The sequence below is a fragment of the Scyliorhinus torazame genome, chromosome 15 (genome assembly GCF_047496885.1).
Source record: "Scyliorhinus torazame isolate Kashiwa2021f chromosome 15, sScyTor2.1, whole genome shotgun sequence".
In the NCBI taxonomy this organism is placed as follows: Eukaryota; Metazoa; Chordata; class Chondrichthyes; order Carcharhiniformes; family Scyliorhinidae; genus Scyliorhinus; species Scyliorhinus torazame.
In genome coordinates, this window is record NC_092721.1 from 179320555 (window position 1) to 179346257 (window position 25703).

Consider the following 25703-nt stretch of genomic DNA (forward strand, 5'->3'; position numbering starts at 1 on the left):
ATGGACTATATTATTATACCGAATGAGTGTGGGGTTTTTTAAACGAAAAAGTATATTTACTGTGCATTTCTTAAAGAATGGTGAAAAGGTGAAAAATGAAACCATCTTGAATTTGATGGTTTATTTATTTTTTCTTGGGGGGAGGTGTCATGAGAATGTCACTTTAAGAAATGGTTAGCTGCTCATGTTACTGCAGTGATGTCAGAGTGTGGGTGGAGCTGAATTCTGGTTCTGCTTTTTAGTTTCACTTTGAGAAAAGCTTGGGTGTGTCTCTGTCTTTTTGGTTTCGCTTTTGAGTGTGTTGCAGCTGAAGTCAGACAAAGCAGCTGTACTGTTGAGCTCTCTGCCATGAAGGACTATCTCTTAAACATTTGGTGAATTCAGAACTATAAATGTTTTCAGTATTGAATGTAAAGCCTGATGTGCTTCTGTTTGAAGGTTTGTTAAGTCTTCTGGGTGTTAAAAAGATAGCATACAGGTTACTTAGTGTTGTATTCTTTGGGGGGGGTGTATTTGATTTACTGGTTGCTAAGATGGTCACTCTTTGTTTTAGAAAGGTTAACTTGAGTTCATAGAATAAACATTGTTTTGTTTTAAAAAATACTGGTCCATTTCTGCTGTACCATACCTGTAGAGTGAGCCGTGTGCTCCCCATACCAGCATCTATTAAAAGTTGTGGGTCAGGTGAACTCCATGATACACTTTGGGATTCTCTAAACCCCGACCCATAACACCAGTGCTTTTCTTCAACCACCAACACTGTGAATTTACATGGCCTAGTTTATTACAGTGAAAACATTTGAAACTTTTAATTTCCTTTCTGTTTTAATCTGAGGTATACTCTCCTTTTTATCTCCCATAAGGTATCTTTACCTTTACAACTTGAGTATTTCTCATGTCCCCAGTTTCTATCCCTCACAGGCTGAAACTAATGTCGGAAACCAAGCTTTGATTTATGAACTAATTCATGATCATCTGCCATTTCTGCTGCTAATCTCACAGTTTTATCCCTCTGTTCTTCCACATGAGTTCTCACTACATCAGGAATTGAATTTTGAGAGTTTCATGCGTTTGGTCTATTTTCAAAGCCATTATCCACCTATCAAAATTACTCTGTTTGATCCTTTCAACCTCCATGTAAGTTTGACAAAATTCTTTCCTTAAATTTCTAAATCTTTGTCTGTAAGCTTCAGGCACTAGTTCATATGCACCTAAGATGGATTTGTCACCTCCTCATACGTCCCAGATACTTCCTCCGGTAGTGATGCAAACACTTCACTAGCCCTACCTACCAGCTTTGTTTGAATCAGTAATACCCACATGTGCTGTGGCTATTTCATTTGTTTAGCCACCTTCTCAAATGAAATGAAAAAGGCATCTATCTCCTCGTCAAACCTTGGACATATTTAAATAGATCCCCACCAAGCCTTCGACTTTGACACTCTTTCTCTTTATCCTCAGCACTATCCTCAAACTGTTTCCCTTTACATCCGCCAATCTTAACTGACTGTCTTGTTTCATGGTCATTTTCTGAAGTTGAAACTCTCTCTCTCTTTCTTTTTCCTCTCTCTCTCTCTTTCTTTTTCCTCTCTCTCTTTTTCTTTTTCCTCTCCATCTCTTTCATATTCAAGCTGCTTTAATTCTTTCTCATGTTCCATTTGTTTAATTTGTAACTGAATTTTTGCCATTTCCAATGAGTCAAACTGTATCTCAGGCAATTTTAAATGCTTAGCCACCGCCATAATTACCTCATCTTTTCGCATTTTGTCAGGTAATGTTAACTGAAATGTTTTTGCCAAATCTAACAGTCTGCTTTTAGTCTCTGTCCGTAAGGTACTGCGTGTGACCGTCTCCACACCCAAAAACTTCAGAGTCTCTGAAAGAGCCATTGTCCACAACACACTGCCCACTTAAACTGGAATGCAACACCTGAAAAGCAACCACAATATGCTCACCCCTCACTGTTTTTTAAGTTCACAAAACCAATCCAATAGATAGACTTGTATCCTGGACGAGCCCCCAATTTGTTATGGGCCAGGGTTTAGAGAACCCCAAAGTGTATCATGTAGTTCACCTGACCCACAACTTTTAATAGATTGTGGTATGGGGAGCACATGGCCCACTCTACAGGTTTGGTACAGCAGAAATGGAAAAGTATTTTTAAAAGCAAAATAATGTTTATTCTATGAACTCAAGTTAACCTTCTTAAATCATACAGTGAACATCTTAGCAACCATCAATTCAAATACAACCCCCAAAGAATACAACACTAAATAATCCTTAAACTTTTCTTTTAACATCCATATGACCTCAAAAAAAACTTTAAACAGAAGCACATCAGGTTTAAATTCACTACTGAGAACAGTTATCATTCTGAATTCACCAAATGGTCACGAGATCGTCTTTACATGGCAGAGAGAACAACATTACACCTTCTCTGGCTGACTGCAGCTCCAACACTGAAACAAAACCAAAAAAACAGACACACGCAAGCTTTTCTCAAAGTGAAACTAAAAAGCAGAGCCAGTGCTCAGCTCCACCCACACTCTGACATCACTGCAGTAACATGAGCAGACTACCATTTCTTAAAGTGACATTCTCATGACAGTATGAAAGTGAAGTTGAGTCTGCAATCAGACCAGACATGATCGTATTGAAAGGCGGAGCAGGTTCGAAGGGCCGAATGGCCTACTCCTACTCTTAATTCATATATTCGTATGAATATGGGTTTAAATGCCACCATGACAATTTAAGCATTTGTATGCAAAAAAGCCGTATCAATGAAAGTGGTCAGTGCTATAAATCTGTCAGATCGCTGTAAAAAACGAACTAGTTCGTCCCAACTTTTTGTTCTTACTTGGTCTACACTATGTGTGGCTCCAGTTCCACACTGTGGCCGACTCCTAACTTGCCCTCTGAAATGGTTTTGGTTTTGGTCTCCTTACCTGAGAAAGGTACTGGCGCTGGAGGGTGTGCAGAGGAGATTCACTAGGTTAATCCCAGAGTTGATGGGGGTTGGATTACGGGGAGAGGTTGAGTAGACTGGGACTACTTGTTGGAATTAAGACGGATGCGGGGGGATCTTATAGAAACATATAAGATTATGAAGGGAAAAGATAGGATAGATGCGGGCAGGTTGTTTCCACTGGCGGGTGAAAGCAGAACTAGGGGGCATAGCCTCAAAATAAGGGGATGTAGATTTAGGACTGAGTTTAGGAGGAACTTCTTCATCCAAAGGGTTGTGAACCTATGAAATTCCTTGCCCAGTGAAGCAGTTGAGGCTACTTCATTAAATGTTTTTAAGATAAAGATAAGTCGTTTTCCAAAGAATAAAGGGTTATGGTGTTCGGGCGGGAAAGTGGAGCTGAGTCTACAAAAGATCAGCCATGATCTCATTGAATGGCGGAGCAGGCTCGAGGGGCCAGATGGCCTACTCCTGCTCCTAGTTCTTATATTCTTATGTTGTTATGGCCTTTAAGTCACTTTCTCAAGGGAACTAGGAATCGAGAATAAACACTGACCTTGCCAACAACAATAACACCCTGAGAATGAATTAAAAAGGCAGGTAATATTAGCTTCTTGCAGCCTATTCTATCTTCTATTCTAAGTTTGCTTGAGCATCCTACATCTGTGAGACATTCACTGTCCTTTCTTGGCAGTCTCACCCATTGCATTATTACTAGAATAGATCAGAATGTTTGACATGCCTGGGGCCTAAACATCCGAACGATCTAAACACCCTAATAAGCACAGTATGTCCTCATAATATTTCAACGTTAAATTAAATTATATTGGAAAAACAGGATGAACTGAAATGCATAGCCAATTTGTACGTGATTACCTAATTAACCAACATGAAAAAGGGAAGTAATAATTGGTAATAAGACATTTGACTTGTTGCAGGTCTAAATAAATGGACCTTATTGGTGAATGGCCTGTTTAATTGACCAGTGTGGTCCTTTCTACCCATGGTCCTCTCTGATATATAGTAGCCTCTTTGGCGTGCAGTAAGCTGTTAAGCGTTGATGTTAATTATGCAGCATGGTGGAAGAGAAAAAAGGGGAAAAAGATGAGATAAAGAAGGAAGAGTAAATAAAGGAAATAGAAATGACGAATGATTGATTGGTGCATAATTGTTCTTGAATTCTTTGTTACATGTGCATTTCCTTGCATACCATCAGTCTGCCTGCTGTGGTCGCCATAATTGCGACCCCAAAATGCTTTCATTATTTGCATTTACCCTTCTGCTAACTGCAAGTGAGTGTGCAACAGGGCACAATGCTTGGGAGTATCTGCTTCTGCGCTTGTTGGTATGACTTTACGCTCATTTGCCTTAATGGGCAGAAAATTGCGTGTAGATGATAGTAGAAGTGGAATATCCCAGCGAACATCTTTTACAAATGGCAGGTACATAGTATCCTAACGTTACTAACACTTTCAACTAAAGATAATTTAATTTTAATAACTTATTGCATTGTATTAAGCATGAACTATAGCTATTGCCCCAGCGTCAGAAGATTCTGAACTCAAGCATGTGTATCTGTAGCAACTGCCCAGATGGTGGTACCATCGTTTGGAGGTGCAGTACCAAAACCCAAGGATCGTATCTGCCTGTTCCACTGGTTCGACTGGAGATTGAAAATCCCGTGAAACCTCCGCAAGGAGGTGGGTCTTCTGCTGGCCACCTGACTACACTCACTCCACCAACATTGCTGAAAGCAGGCCCTTGATTATTACTGTTTTGTGTGGTCTTGCTGTTTGTGGAATGAGTTGCCATGTTCACCTAGGTTACCAAAAGTAACTTAACTTCATCGTAGAGAAAGAGCTTTGAGTTTCCTCACCCTTTGCGCTGCTATTCTTCAGAGGGGTTTACCCACAATTCAGCCAAGCTGACATTAATGAATGAGGAATCTCAAGTGCAAAAATAAATACAGTACCAAATTGTGTTTCCACAATATTTTGCACGAGTTTGAGAAACATTGGTTGCGATTAGCAAGCCTGCTAGCCGCGGGCACAAATCCCATAATGACCGTTAAATCCCACGAGAGGCCTAAACGTGATTTGTGGCAGCGAGATTTCTGAAGGCCATCTTCCCCACACCCCTCCAATGATATGATCAGGTTCATGACCAGGAAGGGCACAGGCCAGATTAGCATAGATTAGAAGATATTTAAACATCATTTGCGGGCTTAACGCCGCTACTCAATTTATCGTCGCACCCAACCGGTGTGACTTCGCCCCGGTGCAAGTTTCAAAAGCGCAAACCAGTTGTGATGATCACACCAGGGGTGCACAGGTAAGTACAGCCCGTCCGGGTGGTGAGGAACATGCCTGGACACTTTCCCCGGCACTGCCTCGGCTCCCTGGCACTTTCAGGGCCCTCTGGGGAGCCCCATCGGGGAGGGGGGGTGGTCCCCTCTTATGTGCACCCTGTGCCTAGAAGGAGGGTGCCTGAGAGGGGGGGTGTACCAATGCCTGGGATCTTGGGAGAGGGTGGCCCGATGCTTGATTTGATGGTGGGGTGGGGTTATCCCAAAGCTCCTGGGGCACTCCTCGTGTCTGTGGATGAATGGGGGGGGGGGGGGGGGGGAGTTTATTTCTAACGCTGAGCACTGATCGGGGTGGCCTTTAAAGATGGTGCCCCGATCTCTGTGGAGCCGGCCTTGCCAACTCGATCAGGCCCCCTCCTGCCAGGGTGACAGCGCAATCCGCATTCCCGGATTCTCTGTGCACTATGTTCCAGAGAGTCTGGAGTGACAACTCAGCTGTGCATCTAGAGAGATACACGCCGGTTTACAGTGTGAACCTGACACTTTGACAAATGTTTGGAAATTCCACCCATTCTGCTGGAAACTGGCCCTGCCCACAAAGCTGCTCACACCCCCAGAATGGATTAATCAGCAGGATCAGCTGACCCGCAAATTCCTTGTAAAATTCTATCAGGAATCCATCTGGGCGCGGAGCCATACCCGACTGCATTAACCCATACATTTCATGATCCTCTCTGTGCTCAACGGGGACTCCAACGCCTCTCTTCTTTTTCTCTCTCTCTACCACTGGGATAGAAAAGCCATCCAAAAATTCCATCACGAGCAACCTATCCTCCCGGGGCTCTGACTTATAGGGTGCAATTTAACGGAAAGGTTTCTGATGCACGATCAATAACTCCAGAAGCGGGTTTGGAGACAATTGAAGGCTTTAATACGCTAGATGTTTCCCCCAGCAGCGCAGGTACAAAAGAAAACTGCTGGGACGACACGGGCTCTTATACCCTGCCTTGCAGGGCGGAGCTAACATTCAGGCTTAACCAATGGGAACAAGTACATTCTCCACCAATGGTATTCCGGCATTATCAGGTACCGTAATCCTTCTAACACAGACTACCACAGTTTCTAAGTGTCATTTGTGGCGCATTTTGCTGGGAGATTCTCCAGCGAGTTCCCACCGCTATCTAACGACACATAGTCACTTTTTTGGGCCCTGTGGAGTTTTACACAGGGAGAATTTTTTTCATCACTGGGGGGCTGAACTCAGAGATTGGGCCGCCATTTTGAAAGGGTGCCCTGATTTTTTAGTGAGCTCCTGACATCCTCCATCCATTGGGCATTATCCCACACCTCTCCAAGTGAGGACACCCTGCTATGGGGAGTCACCCCCACCCATCATACCCCTCCTCCACCCTCCTTTCATGGGCATGGCCCACCTCAGGCCCTGACCCTTGGCAGTGCCACCCGGGAAACCTTGAGCTGCCACCCTGGCAGTGCTCCTGGCGGCTTGGCAGTGCCACCACTGCCAAGGTGCCCGCGTCCCGGGGGAGGGCAAGGGGGCTACCCTGCACTAACCCTTCCCACCCGGGGGTCTCCGATGGCTCGGGAGACCCCTTGGTGCCGTTCCACCTGGTCTATATTTGTTAGGATCAGTACTGAATGGCGCCCGGCTGCAGCCTCCCTGGGATGCCAGTAGATCCCAGGAAGCTGGTAGATACAGGGTTAAGTAGGCCTTAAGTTGGTTTAAGGGCTACTTAGGCGAGTGTGGCTTGATCCGGCCCATTGTGGACAGGTTCCTGATTCCGACTTTTGCGGGACTTGGGTAGATCCCATGAGGCATCCTGGCTGTTGGGAAGCCCGTGGGAGGCTTCACCCGGGATCTACCAGCCATGTCGCGCTCCCGTTGGGGTGCGTGTGGCCGGTAGATCGCGCCCATAAAGTCTGCGATAAAAGGCCTCAAAAGCCTCATTGAACTTTCCTGTGGTGGAGACCAACCTGCACTCGAGTCCTTCACCTGCACTATCTCCCGGGAGGCAGCCTGCCACCTCAGCTGGTGTGCTAACAGGTGGCTGGCCTTCTCCCCATATTCATAAAATGCCCCCTCGAGCACCGCAGTTGGTGCACTGCCTTGCTCATCGGGAGCAGCCCAAACTCCATCTGTAATTTCTTCCTGCTCGCCAACAACTCCAATGTCAAGGCAAGCGAGAACTGGCGGTCCACCTGAAGGATGGAATTCACCAGCTCTGCCTCTCCACCCTTTCACTCTTCTCTTTATGTGCCTTAAAGAAGAGTATCACCCCCCCCCAATGACTACCTTCAGAGCCTCCCACAACGGGGAGAGTGAGATAGTCTCAGTGACGGAGGATATTCTCACAGAATCCCACTGTCCACCATCAACATCATATCCAGTCTCCATGGGGGGCACTGAGCAGGGCCGGGCCCCGACACCAAACCCATAAATTGTGGAACATGATTCGAAACAACGATTGACAAATACCCCGCCCCCGCCACCCCAGGAAGGAGAAGTCCAACCACCACAAAACAGTCAATCCGAGAGTTGACCTGATGCTACTGAGAGAAAAAATAAAAGTCCTTTTCACTCTGATGTAAAAATCACCACCATTCTACAACGCCCCCCCCCCCCCCCCCCACACCTGTTCCATAAAGGCTAATAGTGCCTTTGCCACCCCCGAAGGATTCAAGGACTTGGGTCTTAATCTGTCCAGTCGAGGGTCCAGTACACAGTTAAAATCTCCCCCACCCCCCCCCCAGAATCAGTTGGTGCGAATCCACATCAGAAACAGAAACCAACAACTTGTTGACGAAAGCTGTATCATCCCAGTTCGGGACACACAAATCAACTAGAATCACCAGAGTATCCATCGACAACCCATTAAACAATCACGTTACTCCTGCTTGGATCCACCAAACTACTGGTCGCTGAGAACGATACTCTCTTATTCATCAAAACTGCAGCCCCCCAGACCCTACTATCAAGTCCCAAGAGAAATACTGCCCCACCCAGCTTTCCGTAACACTGTCTGATCCGTAATGTGCAAATGGATCTCCTGCAAAAACACCACATCAGAATTCAAATCTTAAGATACGCAAACACCCTTGATTTTTTATTGGACCATTCAATCCACTTCCATTCCAGGTGACCAGCTGAACAGCACCCCTCCCCCCACATCCCCGCGATCCAGAGTCAGCCATGAACACCTTGTGGGGCAGTCCAGCAACCACTCAAAGAGAGCACACACCAGGCCCACCCAATATGGCCACCAAATCCCCCATCCAAACAGAACAAAGAAAAAATTATGGCCATCGTCAGACACCAAAGCCCCCCCTCACCCAACCCGCCTCCTATCAATACCACACCCAAATCAACCAGTATTCAACAACAAGGAAAATAAAGGACCCGACCCTCCCTTCTCCTCTCAACCTTAACCCCAAACAAAATGAAAGCAAAGATCCTAAACTCATCCTTAAACCTCCTCTACAGTATGAGCTACAGTTACCCTCACCCATCCGCCCCCGTTAACTAACTATACAGCTAGCAGGACAGCCCCCACTCAGAGTAAAAACAGAACAAATAACCATAACGCCAACCAGCCCCCTCCACCCATATTCAACTTTAATAGGTAGAGAAAAAAAACAAAGAATAACAGTACTTATCCCACAAACCAACAGTAAAAATACATGTGGAAACTCATATCACATACCCACCCCCCAAACAGACTTCCCACAGCTGATACAGTTTGCAGTAAGGTCAACCTCAACCCATGCTTCTGTACAACTGCCTCTGCATCCTCCAGAGCATCAAAATAGTAATCTGTTGATTTGTACGTTACTCGGAGTCGCACATCAAATCGAACGTTGCTCCTGTACAACGCAGCCTTGGCCTTGTTGGATGCCACACGCATTCTAGCCAGCTCTGCACCCACATCCTTGTAGAGCCTAATGGCATGGCCCTCCCATTTATAGTCCCGGTGGTCCCTTGCCCACCGCAGGACCCTTTCCTTGATAACTGTGAAAACACACGATGATCGCACGCAGTGGTTTATCAGAATGAGACTTCTGCCTAAGCGACCTGTGGACCTGATCCAACTCAGGAAGGGAAGCCATTCCACCCACCCCCTCCATTTTCCAAACAGCTGCAACATATTTTGTTGGATTCAGACCTTCCAGACCCTATGGCAGCTCAACAATTCTCAGGTTCTGCCTTCTGGAGCGATTCTCCAGACCGTCGACCTTGGCCCTTTGTGACTTGTTGTCCTCAGCCACCCGTGCCATCTCCGTTTCCAGGGAGCTGATCTGGTCCCTCTGCCTCGAAAGGGCCACCTCCACATCCTTTAGCACCACGCCATGCACCTTTACCGTCAGATCTGTTTTTTCAGGGCCGCAGGAATAGGGGATAGGGCCCCTTCGATTGCTCTGTCCAGGTCTGCATAGACTGCCTGCCGCAGTTTCTTCTATTCCCCCGCCAAGATGCCTGTAAGCATCTCAGCGGTTAGTGGGGCGGCCAAAGATACAGCAGGAGCTGCCGCCATTTTCTCAGCAGATGATGTTTTCGAAGCTCCTGAGTCCGACGATGAATCTTTACTCTCCTGCTGCTTGGTTTTATACTTATTGGGCATTCCTTTTATGTCGGACTCTTACCCCATAAAACTAACCACGTTCCTCCCCAAATTGCCCCTGAAAACCGGGCGAAAATGGCCAAAATCAAGGAACTCTGGCAAGAGCCACCTGGTGTGTGAATGCTCTCTATAGGCCTCCACCAGAAGTCGGCTCCTAAAATGAATTAATGCAAGGACACTATTATGCCCCTTATGAAAATGTTTTAAAAGTAGCAACTATTTGATTCACTCAGAAACAGTTTCCTATGTGATGCACGATCAACCACTACCGAAGCCGAGATTGTAGTCCAATTGAAGGCTTTAATGAACAAGTAGTTACCCCAGCAGCTCGGGTACAGAATGACTGCTGTGGGTGAAACACAGACTCTTATGCTCCGCCTGCTGGGCGGAACCAGCAGGCAGGTTCTACCACTCATACTACAGTATAAGGTACATCCCACCTAGGTACCACGATACCCCTACTATAGCCTACCACACTATGCATCACTGAAACTAGTAAATGTTTTGTGTAGTTTCTTTTTAAGTCATTTTCAATTATTTGAAAGTGGGTTACTCTCAAAGGTATGCTGAACACTGATTAAAAATGATAACTCTTTGTGATTAACCGTTTTCAGCTGTATTAATAAAACTGGAGCAGGTTATTACTCTTAAATCTAGCAAGGAATGTTTTTTTTAATGGAAAACACTTTTTAAAGCAATACGTTTTGAAACTATGCCAGAATGTGCGGGTTCATGGGAGATTCTGCCTTTGGCAATGAAAGTTGCCTTAGTCCCAGAAGATCATAGGCTGCTTTCCCCTTTGAGGGCGAGAGCTGACTGGTGGGGAGGGGCAACTTCGATTGAGGGATACGGACCCAGGAAGTGTAGAAGATTTTAGTTTAGACGGGCAGCATGGTCGGCACGGGCTTGGAGGGCAGAAGGGCCTGTTCCTGTGCTGTACATTTCTTTGTTCTTTTGTTCTTGTTCTAAAATGAAGGCAATTTTGAGCCCTCTGTGTACCCAGACTGCCAATTGGGTCCAAGGTGGAAACTCTTAGCCAAAGTGCTTTGGGATGTTTACAAGAGGTATAATATAAGGCCCTGTATCATGTTTCTCTTCAGTAAGAGGAATGCTGTTGCTATAGTTAAATAGATATGGGTTTAACTTGGTGACATTTTGAGCTGATAGGTTTGAACTTGTAGATTGTGAGTGTAAAGTAACATACTGTTTGTTCTTTAATTGTCGAACTGTGTGACATGCATTGATGTGAAGTTGGTTCTTCCAGTTTAGAAGGGTAAAGTGCACATAAAGCCCATTGTTGATGGATTAACATGGAGACTGAAGTACCAGTAGACTGAAGGCGTGAAATAGTGGTGACTAAATAATGTTTGTGCCTTGGTTCATGGATTTACAACTGTTGAGTTTCATATTTAATATTGAGCAAACTGCACTATAATTAATCAGGTAAGTAGTTCATTGTCATCTTTGAATTTGTCCAGCAGAAAATGTTTTCATCCCACTTTTACATGGAATGTTTTACAATGGAAGAGTTTTAGCTGCGTTATTCTTCTTGATTTCCAGAATGTTCAATCAAGCAATTTGTGTAATGAGACTGAAATGTAAGATATTGGTCCTGTTGCAAGTGACCTAAACAGGAGGAATGTTCTTGTTGCAAGTTCCCATTGTAACTCATTCCTTTTTCGTTCCAGGAAGAAAGATGTGTATGTCATTGACCCTGCAGAAAGTCTTTACTATAGATGGCTTTCAATAATCACAGTGCCTGTAATGTACAACTGGTGTATGCTGGTGTGCAGGTAGGTTGATGATTAAACATCTTAAGCAATTACTATTTGACTTGCAAGAACAAAACAAATATGCAAACATATAAATTTAAAGGGGCATTAGTGCATGGTAAAGCATCTTGACATGTATGTGCCCAAATTTACAAATTGGATAGTATCATTGGGGAGGTGAGGAGATTAACAAATGACTTCACAGGAATTGGTGTAATGTACAAGTTTCTATCTCCAACTCGATGGCAGCCCTTGGCTAACCTTTTTTTTTATACGTTTAGAGTACCCAATTATTTTTTCCAATTAAGGGACAATTTAGGGTGGCCAATCCACCTACCCTGCACATCCTTTTGGGTTGTGGGGGTGAGACCCACACAGACACGGGGAGAACGTGCAAACTCCACACAGACTGTTACCTGGAGCCGGGATCAAACCCGGGTCCTGGGCGCTGTGAGGCAGCAGTGCTAACCACTGCGCCATCATGCCGCCCGCAGCTCTTGGCTAACCTGACCTCAAAGATCCTTGAATTTAAATTTCAAATATTATTATACATTTTCATCTACTCTTGCAAGTTGTAATTTACCTTTGTTTTTTAAAAAATTCCTATACAATATGTGAAGCTTTGTGCTTGGAATTTTGCACGTTGCATTATGTTAAGATTTCCCTGCTCTCCTGAAACCTCTCTCCCTATAAACACTCCAATCCATATTTGGATCCACAATTACCATCTTCTGGGGTTTCACTCACTGTTTAAGCCATCTCTAACCATTTCCTTGTACCTCTCACCAGGGGCGGAATTCTCTCATAATGGGGCTATGTCCCCACGCCCGTGAGAAAATGGGCGCGAATCACTCTGGACTTTCCTGGAGAAAGTCCAGAGTGCTTCTCCGTTTTGAAGGGAGCCTGCAGGGCCCCGGAGCAGTCCACGCAGCTCCGGCTGCCGATACGGGGCCCTGCATTTGCGGATCCGCGCATACCCGTGGCGGCCGCGGAGGCCCCATACGACATGGCGGTGGCCATCGGTCGCGAGTGTGGCCGTCCTGGAGGCCCCCCCCCCCCCCCTCCCCGGTGACGGATCCCCCCCCACTCCGAGTGCCTGCCAGGTGGAACCATGAGTGAACCACGCCGGCGGGAACTCGGACAGTTGCCGGTGGAGGATCGCTACAGGGCCTCTTTCAATGGCCCCCGATCGGCGCCGCGTCGAATGCGAGCGCGCGATTGGTGGGCGATTCTCCGGTCCCCGAAGAATCGCGTGAAGGCGTTGGACCTGACGTCCCATTCTCTGCCCCCGCGCCGAGTGCAATTGCGGCGCGTAGACTCAGGGCATCCCAGCCCAGATTTCCCTCATCTATTTCAAACCTATTTCTTTCCATTTCTGCCCCTGGGCAAAACCGCTCCTCCAAATCAAACACCTTCAGACAGATTCTTGATAGCCTGGCCTCTGTCCCTACATTCACTGAAACACTCCTGCAGCTGCCAATTTGTTCAATGTCTTCCCCCCCCTCTCCAATTTTATCACCCAGTAAAACTATCTCTCATTCTGGTACTGCTCTCTGGTAAGGTCACCACTTCTACATATTTAATATGAAGGAGCACAGACTTGTGCTTAACGATGGCGCAAGTAGTTGAGCTAACAGAGCTGGCTGGCGACATCATATGTTATCAGGCTTAATTTGAAAAATTTGAAAAATAAGGAGCTCGTTGACATTTTGTTCACCGGTTAAGACCATGGGCGGGATTCTTCATCGACCGACGCCGGAATCGGGAAACGCGATTGGGCAGAGAATCGGTTCCGACGCCGAAATCGAGGCGGGTGCCAATTTCACTCCTAATCGCAATTCTCCGTCGACTCGATAGCAGCATCAATGCTTTACAGAACGCACGTACAGTAGACACCATTTGCATATCATTAGTGGGCCCGATCTGGTATTCTCCGGGGCCACCGCGATTCACCACCTCCAATGGGCTGAATTCCCAACGGCGATGTTCACTTGTGCTTTTAAAAATCATGAAGCAGGCGTCGTGACTGTTGATTGCTGAGGGGGAGAGGGTAGGGAAAGTGTCCAACATCGCCACAGTTTGCTGACAGTTGTGCCGCTGGCCGGGAGGCTTCTGCCAGGGCCGGAGGGAGTAGCAGGGGGGGGCCAGGAGGTGGGCAGTGGGATACAGGTGGATGGGCATGGAACACCATTGCCGCAGCCGGCAAGGCAGCAGTGTAGTTACCAACGCCGCTGACTGCCCCACTATGAATTTAGGGCCATGTGTGTCCCCGCAGGCATACCCCTAGGTGCCCACTGGCCCCATCTGACCCATCAGCTGTATGGGCACGCTCCAGCGCACCCAGTGCCATTTTGATGGCTGGGATGGTGTGTGTGGAGAGTGAAGTGTATATGTGGCTGCAGCTTGTTGGCCTCCTGAGGGTCAATCACGGACCGGCGAATCTCACACCGTTTCTCTTTGGAATCGATTGTGTTCCACATGGCGCCGGTGCTAGCCCCTTAATAGTCGCTGAATCGGTCCAGGTGCAGTGCCAGTTTTGCTGTCATGGAAGTCCATGAATCATGTGCCGGTGTCAACACTTAGTCTCAGGAACGGAGAATCCCACTGCATTAGTTTAGCTGTGAATACTGCTTCCCTTGTCCAGAATCAGAATTGGGCTGATAAGTGGCAAGTAACATTTGCGCCACAAGAACAAGAGAGAATCTAAGCATCTCTCCTTGACACTCAATGGTATTACAATCACTGAACCCTCCACTATTAATATCCTGGGGGTTATCATTGACCAGAAACTGAACTGGGCTCGCCATATAAATACTGTGGTTATAAGAATTCTGAAGTCAGCAACTCATCTCCTGACTCTTCAAAGTCTGTCCACCGTCTGTCTACATGATGCAAGTCAGGACTGTGATTTTTGCCTGGATGAGTGCAGCTCCAACAACACTCAAGATGCTCGACACCATCAAGGATAGAACAGCCCTTTTGATTGACACCCATCCACCACCTTAAACATTCCATCCTTCCACCACTGCCACACAGTGGTAGCTTACTGTATACCATCTACGAGATACACTGCAGCAATTCACCAAGGCTCCGTTCAAATCTGCAACCTCTACCACCTAGAAGGGCAAGATAAGCAGATGCAGCAACACCGCCACTTGCAAGTTCGCCTCCAAGTCACACACCATCCTGACATGGAAATACTGGCGGAAACTTACCAAAATTTGGCAGTGTTGTTTTCAGACGGAAAACTACTGTGTAACTTTCCAGTTGCACAGACCAGGAGCTGGATTCTCCATTTCAGCGACTAAGTGTTGACGCCAATGGAGCATGTGTGGTCTTTTACGACCAAATATTCTGTGTGAATAGCAGCGGCGCTGGGTGAAACTCCCGCCTCCCGCACCGAATGCGGCTGGAGAATTGCCGGGTCCTTGGCCGCGCCTGCACATGGCTGATGACCTGCAGCGGTCGCGCCATACGACATGGCACCGGCCGTGCTCGGACCCGACCCACCATCCGCGTCCACACAGCCCACCCCTTGGCCACCTCCTACCAGTTCCCCCAGTCCTCGCGGAAGCCCCTCCCCCCGGCCAGCGGCACAGATCCCGGCCAACTGTGGCGGCGCTGGACACAGTCTGCAGCCGCCATGCCAGGTTCCTGCACGGCTGAGACCACACATATTCCGCGCCATCTGAAACTCAGCCCATCGGGGGCGGAGCATCAGCTGAGAGTGTGGTGGAGGCTTGTAAAAGAGAATTGGATAGACACCTGAAGAGAGAGAAAATTGCAGGGCTACAGTGAAAGGGCAGGGGACTGGAACAAGTTGAATTACTGTTGTACAGTGGCGGTATGGGCAGGATTGGCTGAATGGTTTCCTACTGCATCGTGACCATTCCATGTTTCAATAAGGGGCCTGATATACATTTTGGGCAATGTCTCCTATCTATTCTATCAGTTCCCATTACCCTAGGCTGCTTAAAACCAGCTGGGAGAAACTTTCCACTGAACAGCCTGTGTTGAAAGTAAATCAAGATCCCAGGATTAAAAGGAAATCACACTAACCCACTGTGCCACCTCAAACTTTGGACATGTAGATTTAAAGTAGTTTCAAGTACTGTACTGAATTGCCCTTATTCTCGCATTGTACTTCTTTCTTTAACAAAAACCCAATCATTATCAGCTATTTTCAGGTGGTTTCTCCCCCATTCTAACTTTATATACAAAGACCAGGATTTCTGCTCTTGGGTCGGGCGTGCGGAGTGGGACATTTCTCGGCTCCGTGAACCCAACCTGGGAAAATAGGCCCGGAAGGTCAGAGTTTTTTTTAAGGCGGGGTGTGTATTTGTGTGGGTGATGCAGGCGTGATGTGGGAGGGTGGGGCGTAGTGTATGGGGTGATAGAAGTAACAGGCTGCTTTAGTAGTCAGGCCCACTGCCCCCGGAATGAGGCGGGCTGGGCAGAAGGCCCACATCAGTGCTCTGGAACTTCATTGAAGTTATTTTAAAAAGTAAATAAAACAAATACCAGCCTTCACCCCTTGTGCCCTCCCCATACACTCTCCATGCCCCATCCATGCCAACCTCTGTCATTTCATACCCTCAACCCACCTCAATGATCCTTCACACCTCCATGATTCCCATCCATTACCTTTGCCCCTACCCACTATCAGCTATTACATACCATGGGCAAATCTCAGGAGCCATGCTGACATAAAATAAATTTGTGTCCGTTTATTATAACTAATCTCTAAAACAAATATTTCACTTAAGTACTTAATCTCTTATGAAAACAAACATTTCTATTCTATAACCACTTGGAACTGTCAAATTGCTCACTTAACAGATACCCCACATTACGATGTAAAATCAGTTAGGCAGCATAAATTCTATCATTGCCCTCAGTCTTATGCCAAAAGCCAGAGTGGAATAGCAAGCACTAATTAATTTTAAGCTCCACACTTAAAGACTAGCAGAGTTAAATCCCTTGCCAACTTTGAAGGTTCCAATGGGTTTTGACAGCTTGACAATTCCAATGAGAGTGTGCACTTTTATGTACAATCGTGTCTACTTTCAACAACACCAATGGCCCATTCCAAAGGGGTAACTTACGTCTCTTAAAAAGTTACCCTGGCCATCCAGAGAAGTCCACAATGATCATACCTGTCTGGTCTAATCCGTTTTTTGGGGGCTTTGGGCCTCACCAAAGTTTCACATGAGTCGAGGCGGCAGCTGATTTACAGAGGCCTCCGAGAACCAGGGATGTGCAATTTAGAGGCCACTCCAATTAAAATGGTCAGGTTCAAAGGCAGACTTTTGGATTCATGCCTCTGCCAGCATTTTTGCACAGAGAGCCTTTCTGTCTGTATGAATGTTCAAACCATAATATCAACCTTTCAGGTAGAGCTGACACAATACTACAGTGCCATGCATCAGGGCAACTATCAGAACGGGCATGTTCCTTTATTGTCAACTTTAAATTTGCATTTTGTATTTTAGGGCTTGTTTTGATGAACTTCAAGTAAAAAATCTCACCCTGTGGCTGGTGCTGGATTACATATCCGACGTAATCTACATCATGGATTCAGCTGTAAGGTTCCGAACGGGTAATTAAGCCTTTTTAAAAAATGATCTATGTGTTTACATTGCACATTTTTCTAAGATGGTATCTCTCTCAGCCTTAAGTCACCCACTTCCAAAGTTATGTGCTTCATTCCGAGATCGAGAGGATGTGTTTGTAACTTGTCCGCTGCCCATGCTGCTCTTGGTTATTCAGCTGGAGGTGCTATCAATGGGGAATCATCTCCAGGTATCCACTGAATGTTCCACAGTCTCTTCAGACAGTTCTATTCAGATATGAAGGCCAATTTTCAATTTGATATGCCGTCCTGGCAGCAGGCCTCATCAACCTTAAGTGCAGACAGCCTATCCGATATCTCCTCTTTATCAATTTTAAACCCGCAGGTAAATCAGACACTTTTAAAAAAAAGAATTAGAGTAATTTTTTACTTAATTTTTTCCCAATTAAGGAGCAATTTAGTGTGGCCAATCCACCTAACCTGCACATCTTTGGGTTTTGGGGGAGAAACACACGCGAATACGGGGAGAATGTGCAAATTCCTCATGGACAGTGACCCAGACCTGGATTCGAACTCAGGTCCTCAGCAGTGCTAACCACTGCGCACCATGCCATTCTGGTAAATCAGACACTTGACGGGTTTAAAATTGATGAGGAGTAGGATAGGCTGTGTGTATGTAAAGTTGATAACAAACCAGATGAGGTGTTTCCAAGGATACGGAGGGAATTGGTGGCACGGTGGTACCTGCGTGGGTTTCCTCCGGGTGCTCCGGTTTCCTCCCACAGTTCAAAGATGTGCAGGTTAGATGGATTAGCCATGCTAAATTGCCCCTTAGTGTCCAAAAAGATGTGCAGGGTAGGTGGGGTTACGGGGAGAGGGCGGGGGAATGGGCCTAGGTAGGGTGCTCTTTCCAAGGGTCGGTGCAGATTTGATGGGTTGAATGGCCTCCTTCCTCACTGTAGGGATTCTATGAAAGTAGAAATTGGCTACATTTTCCAGTCTTCCTTATACTTAGGGGTAGTGCCAGAGCACTAATTGCAATCATTGTAACCTTGTTCAAAAAAAAGGTGTAAAGCTAAGCCCAGCTATTACAGACTAGTCAGCTGGACTTTGGTGGTGGGGAAACTTCTAGAAACAATAATTTGGGACAAATTAAATAGTCACTTGAGCAAATCTGGATTCATTAAGGAAAGCAGGCATGGATTTGTTAAGTGCAAATCATATTTAACTAACCTGCTGGAGTTTTTTGAAGCGGTAACGGACAGGGTTGATGAGGGTGATTCTGTTGATGGGGTGCACATGGACTGCCACAAGGCGTTTGAGACAATGGGCGTCATTCTCCGACCCCCCGCCGGGTCGGAGAATCGCCGGGGGCTGCCGTGAATCCCGCCCCCGCCGGTTGCCGAAGTCTCCGGCACCGGAGATTCGGCGGGGGCGGAGTCCCGCCGAATAATTGCCTGTCCCGCCGGCGTAAATTAAAGCACCTATTTACCGGCGGGACAAGGCGGCGCGGGCGGGCTCCGGGGTCCTGGGAGGGGGGCGATCTGACCCCGGGGGGTGCCCCCACGGTGGCCTGGCCCGCGATCGGGGCCCACCGATCCGCGGGCGGGCCTGTGCCGTGGGGGCACTCTTTCCCTTCTGCCTCCGCCATGGTCTCCACCACGGCGGAGGTGGAAGAGACTCCCTCCACTGCGCATGCGCGGGAAACTGTCAGCGGCTGCTGACGTTCCCGCGCATGCGCCGCCCCGACATGTCATTTCCGCGCCAGCTGGCGGGGCAACAAAGGCCGTTTCCGCCAGCTGACGGGGCGGAAATTCCTCCGGCGTCGGCCTAGCCCCTCAATGTTGGGGCTCGGCCCCCAAAGATGCGGAGCATTCCGCACCTTTGGGGCAGCGCGATGCCTGTCTGATTGGCGCCGTTTTGGGCGCCAGTCGGCGGACATCGCGCCGTTTCGGGAGAATTTCGCCCAATGTTCCACAACAGACTTACGAAAAAAGTTAGACCTCATGGACTAAGAGTCAGTAGCAACTGGGATACAAAGTTGGCTGAGTGACAGGAAACAGAGTAATAGTTAATGGATGCTTTTGAGTTTGCAGGAAGGTTTGTAGTGGCGTTCTCCAGGGATCTGTATTGGGGCCTTTCCTTTCCCTGATATATATTAATAACCTAGACATTGGCGTGCAGGAGGCAATTTTTAAGTTTGCAGATTATGCAAAACTTGGCAGTATTGTAAATTGTGAGGAGGATAGTGTAGAACTTCAAAAGGGCTTGGACAAATTGGTGGAATGGGCAGACAAGTGGCAGATGAGATTAGGTACAAAGAAGTGTGAAGTGATTCATTTTGGTCGGAGGAACATGGGCAGGCAACATAAAATAAGGAGTACAATTCTCATGGAGTTGTAGGAGCAGATCTGAGTGTATATGTGCATAAATCATTGAGGTGGGAGGACAGGTTGAGAGAGCAGTTAATAAAGCATATAATATCCTGAACTTTATTAATAGAGACACAGAGTACAAGACACTGGTGTAAAATACCAGTTCAGTCTCAATGGGTTGCATAAAGTTCTGGGTTGTCACATTCTAGGAGGGATGTGAAGGCTTTGGAAAGAGTGCAGAAAATATTCACAAGAATGGTGCCAGGGATGAGGAACATCAATAGTGAAGATAGATTGGAGAAGTTGTGACAGTTTTCCTTGGAAAAGAGAAGGTTGAGAGGTGATTTGATAGAGGTGTTCAAATTCATGAGGGATCTGGACAAAGTGGATTGGGAGAAACTGTTCGAGTACCCAATTCTTTTCTTTCCAATTATGGGACGATTTAACGTGGCCAATTCAACTACCCTGCACATCTTTTTGGGTTGGGGGGTGAGACGCTCGCAGACATGGGGAGAATGTCAAACTCCACATGGATAGTGTCAAACTCCACATGGATAGTGACCCAAGGCTGGGATCGAACCCGGGTTTTCGGCACCGTGAGGCAGCATGGCTAACCACTGTACCGCCATACTGCCCTGAGAGACACAGATTTAAAGTAAGTGGCAAAAGAAGCGATGGAGACATGATGGGAAATGTTTTCATACAGCGAGTGGTTGAGTCTGGGAATCCGCTGCCTGAGCGTGTGGTGGAGGCAGGTTTAATTCAGGCCCCGAGCGGGAATTAGATTATTAACCAAAAAGGAAGAATTTGCAGGTTATGGGGAGAAAGTGGGGGAATAGCATGAGGTGAATTTCACGTTTGGAGAGCTGGCGCACTCAAGATGGGCTGAATGGCCTCCTTCTGTGCTGTAACAATTCTATGATGCTGTGGCTAGGGTGATGGTTAACCCAGCTGGAATCCAGAGAGAGCCTTAAGTTTCATAATTCCACTGAGTTCTCAGCACATATCGAGCCTATTGCTAAGACTTCTGTACGGTGGATGAGGAGAAAACATAACAGAGCAGCCATGGTCTAACTAAATGATGGAACAGTCTCCAGGGGCTGAATACCATGTTCCAATCTTTCATTATTCAGCAGCCTTCGTTATGTACCGGAGTGAGACTTGAGCTCATAATTATCTAGTTGAAATGCTGGAATGCTAGTAAATGAGTAAAACTGATACCTACAAAGAGTTATTCAATTATATAGTCATAAATTTTGATAACTGTTGGAAATTAAAATAAAATGTAAAACTTGCGGATACATTTACCCTGTGGCAGTACTCCAGGTTTGAGTTCTGAGCAACTCATCCAAGACCTTTAACACTGTCAAAATTCTCCAGTGTGGGCTAGTGGTTTTCACCATAAGTAGCACACTTTAAAGCCCTCAAGGAACCCCGGTTCCAAGTGCAAGCTATTTGAAAGAAAATGACAGGCAACTATTTTTATTGAAATATAGTAACAAAAATAAATAGTATGTTAGAAATTATTGAAAATATCGGAAAGTTGTTCTATCTTGCAGCCCTGCTAGTTTGAAAACATGTGTTTTGACGTTTTGTCTCTTGGTACAGCTCAGTAACGCCACACTTCTTCCTGCAGGTTTTCTTGAACAAGGCCTGCTCGTTAAGGATGCAAAGAAATTGAGAGAAAATTACCTGAGGATGCCTCAGTTTAAACTGGACGTGCTCTCTCTTTTACCAACAGATATAGCCTACATTTGGTTGGGGTTTAATTACCCAGAGGTGAGATTTAATCGTCTCTTCCGCTTTAGCCGAATGTTTGAATATTTTGATCGCACGGAGACGCGGACAAACTACCCTAACATATTTCGAATTGGAAATCTTGTTTTGTACATCCTCATTATTATCCACTGGAATGGCTGCATTTATTATGCCATTTCGAAATCCATTGGGTTTGGCATTGATACCTGGGTCTATCCAAACATATCCCATCCTGAGTATGGGCGGCTTAGCAGAAAATACATCTACTGCCTTTATTGGTCCACTTTGACCTTGACTACCATTGGGGAAATGCCTGCTCCTGTCAAGGATGAGGAGTATTTATTTGTGATCATTGATTTCCTGGTGGGGGTACTTATCTTTGCCACCATCGTTGGCAACGTGGGCTCCATGATTTCAAACATGAATGCCTCCCGAGCTGAATTCCAGTCCAAGATTGACTCCATCAAGCAGTACATGCAGTTCCGCAAAGTGAGCAAAGATCTAGAGGCCAGAATCATCAAGTGGTTTGACTACCTGTGGATCAACAAGAAGAGCGTGGATGAGAAGGAAGTCCTGAAAAACCTACCCGATAAGCTCAAGGCTGAAATTGCCATCAACGTCCACTTGGACACGCTGAAGAAAGTCCGCATCTTTTCGGACTGTGAGGCTGGCCTCTTGATCGAATTGGTGCTCAAGCTGCAGCCTCAAGTCTACAGCCCCGGGGACTACATTTGCCGAAAGGGGGACATCGGCAGGGAGATGTACATCATCAAAGAGGGCAAGCTGGCAGTTGTAGCCGATGACGGGGTAACGCAGTTTGTGGTCTTGAGTGATGGCAGTTACTTTGGGGAAATCAGCATCTTGAACATAAAGGGCAGTAAGGCAGGCAACAGGCGGACAGCCAACATAAGGAGCATAGGCTACTCTGATCTCTTCTGCCTGTCCAAAGTTGACCTGATGGAAGCCCTGACTGAGTATCCTGATGCCAAAAAGATTCTGGAAGAGAAGGGACGTCAGATTCTGATGAAGGACAATTTGATCGATGAAGAGGAAGCAAAGGTGGGAGCGGATCCCAAAGATCTGGAAGAGAAAGTGGAGCGAATGGAGTCTTCATTGGACAGTATGCAGACTAGGTTTGCTAGGCTCATGGCAGAGTACAAATCCAGTCAAATGAAGCTGAAGCAAAGGCTCACAAAGGTGGAAAACAGAGTGAAAGGCTATGGCAGTGGATACCTCTCAGATGGACTGGACAGTTCGACTGACATAGAGCTAGGAAAACAGTGAGAGCGATGAGAATAAATGGCAATTTCCTTGTTTTGCTTTTCTTACTATTTTGATATTAAATTCTGATGAGAAGATCAATTATTTTTGTATGGGACTATAATAGGGTATTTATAAATTATAAATCATGGTAAATATCAGTTAACAGTTCATGTAGATCTATCTTCAAACGTTATCAACAAATTGTGACCAAAGCCCATTTTAGTACTGAATGTGTTTAGGTAACTTTAAGTATATATGTTTGTTCATTATATCAGGAAGCTGAATTCTGTTACTGTACGCTTTACCTAATTAACAGTAACACACTAGGAATGGAGCCAGGAAATACGCAGTTCATGTTTTAACATCTGTACTGTCAATGTTTTAATGTATTTGTTTTTTTTTACTTAAGGTTATATTAGATATATAACATAAATAATATAATATATGCACTAGGGCTCCCACAGTTCAAGCCTGGTGTTTGCACAATTCCACACACTCAATTCTGAAGTGTGGAAGGAAGGGGAATTTGAAAACCTTCCTTTAAATTTTAAGTAGATATGTCCGAAGGAATATATGGAGCTCCATTTAATGCAGGCAACAGGAATTTGAGCTGCTGACTGGAGAGCCAATGAGAGACCACATCAAGACAGAGGCGGAAAGGCAGTGGGGCCCCCACTCACCACCCTCCTGCCTGAATAATAACCCACCCTCCCTCCAAATACCCCTCAGGGAAGGGAATTAAATCCTGACCCGGTAGCATTTCTACATGAGTGTTAATCGCTGAGCGCCAACATTAAAAATAGAAACGGCTGCTCGTTAATCCGATTTAATTTATCTAAGGCTCCCTTTACCGTGACATGTGACTACCAATGACAACATTGCAACAAGCCACAACGCTGTTGAAGTTGGTACCGTGTGGAGCAGTTGCCAGCATTGTGTTTCTTGGAATCTGCCTCTTGGTAAAAACAAATGAATTGATTCATTCTCCAAAGGAGAATAAATAAAGTTCAGTAACTACAGACCTGTTACTGGAAATAGTCAATGTGCCTAATGCATTGGAAACTTTCAAAAGGTAGCTTGTTGCTATGCGGGAAATTGTCCATTTTGAATTGAAAGACAAACTAGCTGGGCATATTAACCTTTCTTTTGTACTTTGTGAAGATTAAAACACAATAGACTCCAATCATTTACCTCACGTTTCCACTTTCGACAATGGATTTATCCAAGCTTATTGAGCAAATAAGCTGAACATTTTTTAGACCTGATGTTTATATCTTACCTTTTTCTATATTTTGGTAATTCTGAGCTAACGTAACTTATTTATGATCCAGAGTTGGGAGATTTTTCTCCTTTTTGTTTCTAAATAGTGACTTTTATTTTTGTTTTAATACAGATCTTGTTTGTGGTTGTTGTAAATACAAGTCTTGCAACCTGTTGTCAATTTTATTTGAGTTGAACTATGTTGTCAGGCATTCTTTTCTATTACTGTTCAATGCTGCAGTAAATTACATATCAAAATGTGTCACCAGTTAACATATCATTTTACCATCTTGCCTGCTATTTCCCTCTGACAAGTGACTATTATTTAATTCTCCACCTCTACTGTTGGGAACAAATTGTAGTTCAAAGAGAATGTGCCTGAGATCAAATGCAAAACTGCAAATGGTGGAAAATCTGAAAGAAAACTACAACAACAGCTTATATTTATATAGCCCCTTTTAACATAACAAAATATCCCAAGGCTCCCTCATGCAAGAACTCTTGGAAATCGGCAGAATGTGAGCCAACATGTGAAAGAGAGAAGGTAGTTTAATGTTTCTGGTGACAATCTTGATTACAACCGCTATTTCTGTGCGTGTGGACAATAAGCTGACTCGCCGAAGCATCAAATAACAAACTTGGGTAAATTGCTAATGTGTGCACTTGTGAAATCACACCACATACTTTCTTTCAGCTCTTGGCAGTTCTCCTTCATAAGCCCGGCATCTACAAATATGATTTATGCATTTATAATTGATACACGGAATAATTAATTTAACTAGATTCAAAATATGCTGCTCATTTCAACTTCAAGGCTACTGCCTGAAAACGTAATAAGTAATGTATTCACTGTGCAAAAAAAATGGTTCGGCAAGTGTTGCGAACATGTCTCTGTTAAGATGTACCTGGCTTGTGATATAATTCATAGAATCCTTGAGGCTAGATGGCTCAACGATTGGTGGAGATATTCATGCTCCAAGCTGAATTTCCCTGTTACAATAGAATGGTGCCAATACTTCAGTCTCATCTTTCTTTCTTCTCCTGTTTTTTTTAAATTTAGAGTACCCAATTCTTTTTTTTACCAATTAAGGGGCAATTTAGCATGGTCAATCCACCTACCCTGTACATCTTTGGGTTGTGCGGGGATGTGGGGTGGGGGGGTGGGGGGGTGGCGAGATCCATGCAGACCTAGGGAGAATGTGCAAATGCCACATGGACAGTGAGCTGGGATCGAACCTGGGTCCTTGGTGCCGTGAGGTAGCAGTGCTAACCACTAGACCATCGTGCTGCCCTACTTCTCCTGTTAAAGGAGAAAAATTAGGAACCTGTATTTATATAGCACCTTTTATGATCACCTTGGGTTTACAGCCACTTTAATATTTTTGAATTAAAGTTACTGCTGTGATGCAGGATGTTCAGCAGGTCCCCAAAACAGCAACAAAAACAAATCACTATGGATGTTGGAGATCTGGAATAAAAAACAGTAAATGCTGGAAATGCTCAGCATCTGTGGAGAGAGAAACAGAGTTAACCCCACGGTCAAGGAGATTTTCTTCAGGACTGGAGAAAATTAGAAATACATTCTTATTTTCTTCAGTTCTGAAGGAAGGGCTTTGGCCTGAACACAAGGGGCGCGATTCTCCACTCCCACGCCGGTTGGGAGAATCGCCTGGGCCACCAAAATTTCCGGGGACGCCGGTCCGCGCCCTCCCGCGATTCTCCCAAGCGGCGGGAACGGCTCGGTCGAGTTTCGCGGGCCGCAGGCCGGAGAATCGCTGGAGACACCCAAAATGGCGATT

At 45.8% G+C, this 25703-nt stretch overlaps 1 protein-coding gene across 3 annotated transcripts in view; it reads left to right on the forward strand.

The window, feature by feature from the left end:
• Window positions 1–25014, forward strand: part of cnga3a (cyclic nucleotide gated channel subunit alpha 3a) — a 102531-nt gene extending 77517 nt beyond the window's left edge. For all 3 annotated transcript variants that reach the window (XM_072477210.1, XM_072477211.1, XM_072477212.1), the window contains 3 exons: window positions 11593–11697; window positions 17169–17275; window positions 21260–25014. In XM_072477210.1, the coding sequence (XP_072333311.1) occupies window positions 11593–11697; window positions 17169–17275; window positions 21260–22665 (1618 nt within the window). In that variant the 3' untranslated portion in view covers window positions 22666–25014. The remainder of the gene's footprint in view (window positions 1–11592; window positions 11698–17168; window positions 17276–21259) is intronic.
• Window positions 25015–25703: the final 689 nt, after the last annotated feature.